General features: G+C 41.8%; 1 protein-coding gene and 1 long non-coding RNA gene across 3 annotated transcripts; one reads left to right on the top strand and one right to left on the bottom strand.

Annotated features, from left to right (window-relative positions):
• Positions 1–4,542: 4,542 nt before the first annotated feature.
• On the bottom strand, positions 4,543–6,273 carry LOC143186536 (uncharacterized). 2 transcript variants are annotated; one of them, XR_013003072.1, is made up of 2 exons: positions 5,079–6,273; positions 4,543–4,963 (listed from the first exon to the last, which is right to left on the bottom strand). It is a non-coding gene; the product is annotated as an uncharacterized LOC143186536 (long non-coding RNA). The 2 variants fall into 2 exon arrangements; XR_013003073.1 differs by having other exon boundaries at positions 4,543–4,767; positions 4,855–6,273.
• Positions 5,640–7,199, top strand: LOC143188399 (uncharacterized). Its single transcript, XM_076392615.1, has 7 exons — positions 5,640–5,688; positions 5,739–5,897; positions 5,939–6,000; positions 6,064–6,075; positions 6,128–6,401; positions 6,472–6,573; positions 6,641–7,199. Exons 1-7 carry the CDS (start codon positions 5,640–5,642, stop codon positions 6,706–6,708), a joined length of 726 nt encoding a protein of 241 aa, XP_076248730.1. The 3' UTR covers positions 6,709–7,199.
• The last annotated feature ends 3,035 nt before the right edge of the window (positions 7,200–10,234 follow it).

Raw genomic sequence — 10,234 nt, forward strand, 5'->3', positions numbered from 1 at the left:
CCGAACCTTTGACCTATTTTTCTATTGATCCTGTACAATTCGTATACAGGATACTGCAGTGCTCTCTAACTGTTGAGATTCGATATTTCATGTAAATTCAATTTCTGCGATTTAATTAAAGGCGAAGCAACGGATACGATTGTCATATCGCGTATATAAATTTTCGTTTATTACCTTTTTCTTCGAAACTTGTCATGGATTTGTTCGTGAACTTATGTGGCGTTGGGTGATTGCTTGATTATCAGTGTTACGTAACGTCTAATATTTCTCGGAAGTGTTAGAACAATTTTTGTCTTTTTGGCTAAAATGAGCACCACGCACGTAAGAACGTGAGGAACGCTAGAGAAATTGAAAAGGGTGATATCTACTGTTGTTTCGATACGTGTATCGAATGAAAAAGAAAGATCTAGAAAAGTAGTGAAATTAAAAGGACGGCGCCGCGTCGTGCGCGTCGCACCGTGCCGCGATGCAACCATTAAATTCACAAGAACGATGTTTCGCGGTGATAGCAGTTAGTCGATTAACGAAACTCGTATACCGCGAAAGGGAGAGAAGGGGAAGAGAATTGGCGGTGAAACATTGGGACTGGGCTCGACTCGGTCGTCCTATTTCTACGCTCGGAAACGTTCGTGCTGCGGGCCGATCGTGCACGAAGCAACGGGGATATAAGTAGGTCGTTCGGAGCCGCACGTGTCGTCCTTGACTCACATAGCGTGGCGCGCAGGCGCTCACCGTTGCCGCATTGCTGGTCGCTAAGGCTTTTTCTTTGTTTCCTCTTCTTCTCCCTATGCATGTATGTGTACGGGGCTCTTGTTTAATTGTGTGCGTCACTATTGCTCGCACGCACATCTCTCTGCATCTGTGCACTTTGTAAAATGAGTCGGCCAACGCGTAATCTATCAGGCTTAATGTTTGCGTTTTTCTTCATGCATGCGAATCAGCTATTTCTCGCGTCAACTTACATCCCTATTTCATATTCAGAAATATTTCAATAACTACAATCATCCAATACATACACGTGTACGTATTATAAAAGCATCGTATGGGGACGACTCGTTTGACGAAGAATCGACGGTAGACGGGCGCTAAGAAAACGGGAAGCCGCTAGTCGTGTTGTGCAACTCCCAAGGAGAGTGGGCACATGCGTGTTTCATGCGTTTCTGCGTGTGGTGTGAGCAAGAGCACACATGCGCAAGCTCGATGATAATCGACAGAAAGAGAAAGGTCATCGAAGAACGCAGCATTGCTTCCTCTTCCTTGTCGTGATTACGAGTATGTAGAGATGTAGGTAAGCGGTCATCCGAAATTGCGGAGAGTGACGCAACGTGCAGCTGTACATACGAATTCTTCGTAATCGACGCATACATGTACATACATATCTACCAGGTACCTATGTATGTACCTGGTATGTGTAACTGCATACACAACGTGTCTCGAAATTATGCGAGTCTGAACATTATGTTTTTCTTTATAAAATATGAAAAGATCAATTAATTAATTGGCCTCATATGTAGGTGACACGTAATAAAAACATGAAGAAACGAATGCATTCGAAAAGACATACGCATTATGTATCGCGATGAAAAAGAAATATCTCGTGCAGCGATTATAGCAAATTCTACTGCATTCTATGGTAGATAGCTGAGACTGGATCGAAGGGCGAACTTGGACTGCGTGAATCGTAGCACGCTCAAGGACAGTCACGACGCTCCATGCGAAGACCTCTAGCGAAGTCGGCAGTCTACATTGCCTTTGCCATCCTGAGTATTGATCGCACCGGGGACTCAAAGGGGAGGCCAGCACGTTAGGCTATTCGAACCCCCAATTGGATCGACCTACCTCGTGGCAGGCGCTGAAAAGGGGCGAAGGGGGCACCGAGCGGCCTATTTTTCCCTGTATCGGAGTTCCTCAACGAAACGCTTGCCTTTTATTCGTCAGTTTTGCAAAGAAAATATCAACTCGTCGTCACCCTCATTCGAATAGAGTCACTTTAGAGTCCCGTGTATTTCCAGGCACGCTCGAGGGAAATACATACGTAAATCGAGAATTTTAGAGGAATGGGAATGGGAAAGAGTGTCGTCAGTTAAACGTGGCGGATCTTGAACAAGTTGATTTCCTTTAACGAGAAATCACAGGATGCGATGAATTGATACTCTAAATATTATCGCAAAATGGACGAGCTTATATAATTTTTGGCAGCGTTTCACGCTACGTTACGAAAATAACTATCACGAGAGAACGAGGTTGATGCATAAGAAATAGTCAAATTGCAGGGAGGGATACTAAATAACATACATAGTATCTATACAATTTTTTTAGGTGGATCAATCAAAAAATGATTGAAGTCGAGAATGGTTTTGAAGGAAATGAAAAGTAAGATAATCAGTGGGGGATAAATCTGAATTTGTAATAGTCTGTTTTGCCGACATATGTTAATAAGCGTCGATTATTAAGTGCAATAAATGTGGAAAGAAGCGATTCATCGTTTATGACAGCCAACAAACTTCGTTTGTCGTAAACGAGTCCAAACGCACCGTTATGATTTCACGCGCAAGTTTTTTTGCCGTTCAAGGTGGCTCACATGCTGCCGTTCTTTAGATAAGCACATTCTTATCTTTCTACGTCCTACTTACGTAAGCAACGATTCGTGCAAGCTTCGTACTCTTTTTCCGTTTTCATCCTTTTCCGACTAATCATCCACCTTCTTTCTTCCGTCTTTACAGTATTCCTATGCGGTTAATCGTGCGATGCAAAATAAGATGCGACGCGGGATAAAAACAGAAGTTACAAATTCGTCGATTGCGTTTATCCGATTTATCTCGTTGGTACGCTGCGCCGCGCCGCGCCGCATCGCCAAAGTTCGAGGAAGCATCGAGTAAATCGACGAATGCACCTTGAGATTCTTGTTACTTGGACCGTTCCTTTGTTACACAACCGGCTCTCTCGCCAACTCGGTCAACTATCGACCCCACCAACTTTGCTCTCGCGTTGCTCCTGCGTTGCCCCCGCTATGCTCCTCTTTCCTTCCGTCTTTTCTCGTTCGCTTTTCTCACCTTGCTTCTTCATTTTCTTATATGTATTTCAGCCCTATCTCTCCTATTTCTCCCTTTCTCTTTTAACATTCTTACCGTCTTTAATCGTCTGACATAATATCGGATTTTAATGACATACTATTTCCAATACATAATTGTATTGTTTGCTTAATTTTGCTTAAACTTCATTCTATCATGGACGTTAGACGAACTTTTGAGGGCTAATAGTGGAAGGAGGGGCCACGTGCTTCCAGTACCTATTCAATCACGCGAGGATAGGACACGTGGTATGTGTACATGTATAAGTACTTACATCGCCCGGATGCATAGGCGTGGAAACGCCCTTTCCCTCGGGATCGCGGTTAATTTACATATTAGAATCTTACGCGGAACCCTAATGTGATCACGTGTTCCTGAATTCTCAATAAAAATATACATATCTTTTTAATATTTTTATTTTACATTTATCCGTGTTAGATAATATTTGAACAACAATGCTCGTATTATGAAATACATATTCTAATAATAACAAAGAATTTTAATAAATACATATATATCTGGCAAATCGCCGTTCTTCTCGAAAAATGTGTCACCTTTTATCTTATCGGGAACACGCGCGTGGTTAGAAGCGAGCCAATGCTGTATGAAAAGACAGAAATTCGAGCATGTGATAGCTTTACTCGCGTGTCAGCTGTGAAAAGAATCGTTTCATGGTTGTCATCACCTTTATCAATCACAGAAAATGTGTACTGTTTCTGAATTCATTTATTATTAATCTATATGGAAATTTGTCAAGGCAAAATTATTGCTTCATTAAAATAAAGATGAGCAGGTAATTGAAAAGTAATAGTTAGAAAATATTAGAGAGAGAGAGAGAGAGAGAGAGAGAGAGAGAGAGAGAGAGAGAGAGAGAGAGAGAGAGAGGGGTGGGGGTTGGGATCATGAAAAATAGGGAAACTGCAAGAGCAGTCGTGGAAAAAAGAATAAGGGGAAAACAGCAGGAACACGGGTCATAAGATCGTGAGAGTGTTGAATGGTTAATCGAGGGGGTCGTTGTCGGCCGGTCATAGTAACTGGTCGGCCAGCTGCACTTGACTCTCCTATGCAGGACAAATAGGTGCGGCTACGACTGGTTCCTATTAATAGCAGTTGGTTTACGTGGGATCGTGAGCTGAACAGTAACTCCGCGCAACGCGTAATAAAATAATTTTCATTCTATCAAGAATTCAATCCGTATTGCAGATTGATTTCGACTATTTAACGATACTTTGTTAAAGTTCAAGAAACGTTGAAAATCATTTGTGCAATTTCATTGCACGTATGTAGAAGATGGAAAAGAATTGGTCAAGTGGTATTGTCGCAGATATTTCGCTTTCCGGGCACCGACTGATTGCTCCAACCAATAAGCACATTTTTTCTAACTCTTTGTACCATTTAATGGCAATTCTTTTACTTGAATTTACACTTTTTTTTAATCGAGTTGTATGTTCTTTATTTTTGTACGTTAGTTAACTGCACTAAATTCATTAGGAAAATACGAATGAGAAAGAGGAGGTGAATGAAAGAAAGGAGAGATATGTACGTACATAGAAGAAAATCCGGTATAGGCGGGCAATGACCTTTGAACACGTGTCTCTATGCCACGTGCTGCATTCGATAAACCGTTCAGCAGCTCTTTTCCTTCTTACCTTGGAATTGATGTTGTCTGTCTCTCCTCCTTTTTAAGTCGTTTCACCTAAAAATCTTCATTTTACTTGACTATCTTCTGGGTATGGTTGTAGTACTATTTATTTTTATCTACTGTCTACGATCGAGAACCTACCTCGAGAACCGAGTACCTACGAAACAGGGACTAGTCTCTGTCACTCATATCCGCTGTTTATGGCAGCGTTCATCGGTATCGAGAGAAAAACTTGACTAAAGGTTCGATTCTATAAATAGGTAAACCCATAGAGAGTGAATGTTTACGGTACTATTAGTTTTATTTTTTAACAATAGATTTTCATAAGAAAAGACTTTTGCAGATAAAAAGTAAAATCATTGTACCTGCATCCCAGCACATAACATTGTTCTCTGATTGTCAATATAACGACTGTGCCTGTGTTCGCTAATTCTCACGTGTTTAAATATTCAAATTTCCGTGTTCGATACGTTAACATTGTTGGCGAAAGAAGAGAAGATGGGTGACATAAGATGAGGAACGCGATAGAATAGTTGGTCTCCGTTGGTGGCCTCGCTCTAGAATCGCTTTAGATCGCCATCTAGGGTGACGACTACGAGGTCGGTGGGGGTTGGCTGGGAGAGGAGGGAGGAAAGGGTGCGGAAAAGCGGGAGAGAACTGAGGCTAGCAGCAATACAACGTTGTGTGCTGCTGTACCAGCTCGATACGAGCTCTGACCTATTTGGCAAGGTTCCCGAGTTTAGGCCACAGGATTTCCCCGAATGAGATTACTAATTTCTTTTTTCCTTTTCTTCTCTTTTCTTCAGCCTCTGTCACACCGCAATATCCGTTTCTCCATAACTTATAGGCAATATAATTCGATGGGAAAATGATTGGAGGCATCGTTCAGATTAAGGCAATTATTTTAGTTGGAAAATTAACGGAGAATGGAACTGTATTTTCTACGGTACAATGCGACGTTCCAAAGGAAATTTCGTATAAAGTATAAATTCGTAGTTAATTAGAAGTTGTTGTGGCAAAATTAGGTCAGACCTTATTGGGGCACACTCAGTTTCCGATAGTAAGAAGTAAAAACAGACAAAGAAGGAATTGCGCAAACACAGACGAGATACTTGAACGGCTAGATAACACGTCGGTCAAACGGGCTGTGATACACATTAGACGATACGTATTGTCTATTTATTGTCGGCCGTTATCACATTAAATTGCCACTGTCTAACTTAAGCTTCGGAACTTAGGCATACTCCTAATTTCTTCTACTCCACGTTCGTAATGCAGATAAATGCTGCAAGTTGAGGGAAACAAAGCGAGAAGAAAAAACAAGTGATTTTCATGAATCATTAATCGAAGATTGCATTGGTTGTAGGTCGAAAATTGAAAAGGGAAAAAGACACGCAGTTGTTTCCTTTTGCAGCTCTTTTTGCGACCTCAGACCGAAACTAGACCACGCGAAGCTTTTGGTAAATGTGTCAACCACCCGGCGTTGGGATCAATACTTGCGCCCTGGTTTCTCCTCTCTCCTCCTGCTTTCCCCTACCTCACACCCTATGCTCTCTCACCCTTATCCTCGATCCGCTGCTTCTACATCCTTCTCCCCTTTCTCATGCTCCCCTTTGCAACGCTTGTTGCCAAGCATCTTCGTCGAGGGTTTCGTCTCTTGGTTTTTCATGGGGTGCAGTATCCGCAAGGTTGTTTTCTTTCTTAACATCGTCGTTAAGGGAAAATCAGCAATATAGTGAATTAACATTGATTTTTTAGGCGAGGAATCATTCATCGAAGGATGTAAAGCTGGAACGTTTGAAAAATTCGAGTATCGAATACTCGCTTTTCCACTCTTTTTCTCCTCGCAAGAGCAGATAAGTTAGTTTACGAAAATAACAATTTACTGTTATTCGCCCCTTGTGCCTACTCTTCCTACTGTTTTCAGAGCATCCCCATGGTACATACTTGATCCTCTCCCTTGATACCACCTGCCTTCTGAAAGGGGACAAATGACACAGGGCGGAGGCTGAATAGAGAGACGAGAAAGCAAAGGGAGCAACATTTCAATAGGGCAAAGGGAATCAAACCCCGGATTCATCCCAACCGAACGCGCATGCTTTCGAGCGAAATTCTCTTCGCAGTATACGTTTCCGCAATATATGTATACAATGACGTTCTATGTATATGTTTCTGACGTATCTCCATATTCCTTTCTACTTACCTACGAATGAAGTTGCTTTGCCATTCTGTATAATCATATAGAATGTAGATAAAAAATGAAGAATCATTCGATAATAATAGAATGTTGAATAATGTTATCCCCTTGGCGTTGCCTCGTACATTTATACCATTTATTTAACACGAACGAGTAAGCATCTTTGAGACTCTTTTTCCAACAGTAACTTCTTAACTCAATAGCGCTTCGATCTTGACGTTTTGCTGCGTTCATTTGACGATCGATAAGTACCTCTATTTCTTTGCACTGTCTTTAGACTAATGAAGACGGAAATCTCATGTTATTATCGTGATATATGAAGCTATCCTCTGACGTAGTCAAAGTACAAGAAACTGTGAATTCAGCAACGTCTTTCGTTCGAACAAGCAATGAAATTCAATGTTAGCGAGCTTGAAATTCAAATTACTTCTAACCGTTTCTAATTTCGACCAAGTAATGTATGTACATTATTATCACTATTTATCACAACGAAAGTAATAGACATAAACACAATGCACTTGTATATTCTTAAAATGTCGAAATGTTAATCGAATTAGCTCCATTCGGTAGGTTCTGTCAGAAGTGGCGTGTAGCAAATGAAAGCAAACTGGTTGTAGCCTGTTGGTCGGAAAAGCTGTGGAAATGTAATTGCGATTGGATATCCAGCGCATCCACATTGATCGAGGCTGCAGTTGGTAAACTAACCGGCGCACCAGTTTCCAGGTCACTGGGTCAACCCTTCCATCGATCCAACCCCACTATTGAAAATTCAGTTGCCCGAGTGTGCTCATCCTCTTCGCTGTGAAACCTCGCCTTGCCTCGACCCGTATCACTAGCCCGAGTATATTTATCTATGTACATATATTCGGTCCTTTCGGTCCTTTCGGTCCTTTCGGTCACACCCAATATCTTCTCTCCTCTTGTGCATCTGGTCGGTCGATAATAATTACATATTTACGAATCGACCGTCTTGGAAAATCCACCCTTCCCTGGAGACTACGAACATTTTCGAACCGAGTCTCTGGTCAAATTTCCACGAATATTAACTCAAAGAAAACTTATAGAAAAACATTCTATTTCGATTACAATAGAAGATGATGACGCACTCTTCTATCATTTCCTACAATTTATGGCAAAAAAGATTGAAATTCAAACTTCAAGTTATTCCATTTCTGGCGTCGATTAAGAAACGTCGCCAGAACCATGGGTGACAGGGGAAAAGGAGACACGTCCAGTAAGATTGAAAGTTGCGTCATAAATCGAACATTGACCCTTTTTGGGATTCTTCCGCTCGACCGGGAAAGTTGTTCAGTTAGAAAACCGGAGTGCACTCGCGTCTAAGTACACGCCTATACGTGTACGCGTAATGCCAACAAACGATATTGTCAATTTTTCTATGGACGTAGGTCTTGATGAATCTTCAAGCGTGATTGTATGTATTCTATCTTGGTCGGTGGTTTCGTTATGTAAAGAGTTCTACAGCATAATAGATAGGAATAGCAGCAGGTGCATACAAACGGTGCTCTTACGCCCACGATCTATCATCAGATCTATTAAACGAGGAAATTTCTTTGTAAAAATGCTCTCATTCGATATTGTCACGTTAGGGAAAAGGGAAACGCTGGATAAGACCAGGTAAGAAACGATAGATGAGAAATGTAGAAAAAAGGAGAAGAAAAGTCGGAAGAAGGGTGGCAAAGATAGAGGAAGAGGAAGAGGAAGAGAAAGAGAAAGAGAAAGAGGAAGAGGAAGAGGAAGAGGAAGGGGAAGAGGAAGAGGAAGAGGAAGAGGAAAAGGAAAAGGAATGATCGGAGGCGAATAGGGAGTCGATTGCGGAAGAATCCTGGGCGCTGGTTGGCTGGCGGAGGAAGGGCTAGCGGTGCTAGAGCTAGCGTTTCGTGGCAGCCAGCAACGAGCTAGGCAAAAGGGGGCTAGAGGAGAACAGGGTCGACGACCCTTGCACGTGGAGTGCTCGGAAGTAGGCCACGCCGTGACATCACGCAGAAGCAAGATGGCAGCCGGGAAACGGGCACGTTTCTCACAAATGTAGGCTTGCACACGAGCGAGCACACGACTCGACGGAAGAGACCCAACGACGCCCGTGCAATCCGATCTTTTTCTCCGTTTGACAATGATAGGAGAGTGCGTATCTGCGTGTACCATGATCTCGATATTTCCTCGCGTTCTGTTGCCACGTTCGACGAGGACGCCGCGCTAAGCGACACGCGTGCCAATCTACTTGCACCGAATATCGGAACGCACGGCTTCTTTACAGCTGCCAACAGTTACCGCGGTTCTTACAATTTTTTCTTCGAATCTTCCACATCTGATCGAGAATAGAAAGATACGATATTGTAAATGGAATTGACCAATTTTGGACCGTAGAGCCTTAGAACAACATGCCTAACGAATACCAAATGATTTTTCTACCGAGCCTCACTTAATCAATGAATATTGATTTTTTTTGAATTTACAAAGAAGATCATTCCAAGACTGTTGGACAGTAAAGAAACCTCTTTGAGAAATTCTCTAAGGTATTTACCACAAACGAATGGAAACTATTTTCTAAAAAAAGTTTGCTCAACCTTGGCGTTAGTTGGCCGGTTTACGTAGCAAATACGCGCGCGCATGTACGCGATCGCATAGTCTGGTATGCGTCTATGTACATATCTGTGTATGTACATACGTACGTTGCGCACGGATGCAGCCTATGTGGTACATCGGGCTATCCTATGTACGTGTTCTTTATTCGGAACGCGTGAACGCGTGAACGTGAGCACGCATACGGCACCACTTCATATTGGACGAAAGTCAAATCCATCTTGCATTATTTTAACGTCCGCTGTGAGCTGGCGTATTACAGAAATACTTGCTCACACAGCCTCTGCTTGCATTTTAATTATCTTCACGTAAGCCCCTCTCGAACGCAAAATTTTCTTTCCACCAAATTCCAAACTCTCATTTTTCTTTTTCGATTATTTTAAACATCAATTATAGCATTTCAAAACAAGTAGAAACGATTCTATTCGAATGCCAGAATTCACTTAACGTGCTACCAAACTAGTGCGTGCTATGGAAAATGAATGAGGAACCATAGGATATTGTTACAAGTCTGACTACACATCTACACTTACATATATACATATGTAAATAGAAACCGCAATAGTGATAAAATTGTCTACATGCACGTAAAGTGTAAAGTCTATAGCAAACTCGTCAATTACAAAGCCAGGGAAACATAGATCGTAGTGCAATGTAATTACAATGATATAACAGGTGTGTCTTATCTAAAGAAAATTCTCTGTCATAAAATGAATATCGTAT

The sequence above is a fragment of the Calliopsis andreniformis genome, chromosome 2 (genome assembly GCF_051401765.1).
Source record: "Calliopsis andreniformis isolate RMS-2024a chromosome 2, iyCalAndr_principal, whole genome shotgun sequence".
NCBI classification, from domain to species: Eukaryota; Metazoa; Arthropoda; class Insecta; order Hymenoptera; family Andrenidae; genus Calliopsis; species Calliopsis andreniformis.

What these genes read in the sequence shown, in the direction of transcription:
- LOC143188399 (XM_076392615.1), top strand. Translation starts at nt 5,640, where the DNA reads ATGGAACTGTATTTTCTACGGTACAATGCGACGTTCCAAAGGAAATTT. An exon ending in TGGGGTGCAGTATCCGCAAG is followed by an intron (nt 6,402 to 6,471) that starts GTTGTTTTCTTT and finishes TTGATTTTTTAG; the next exon opens with GCGAGGAATCATTCATCGAA. An exon ending in CTCCTCGCAAGAGCAGATAA is followed by an intron (nt 6,574 to 6,640) that starts GTTAGTTTACGA and finishes TACTGTTTTCAG; the next exon opens with AGCATCCCCATGGTACATAC.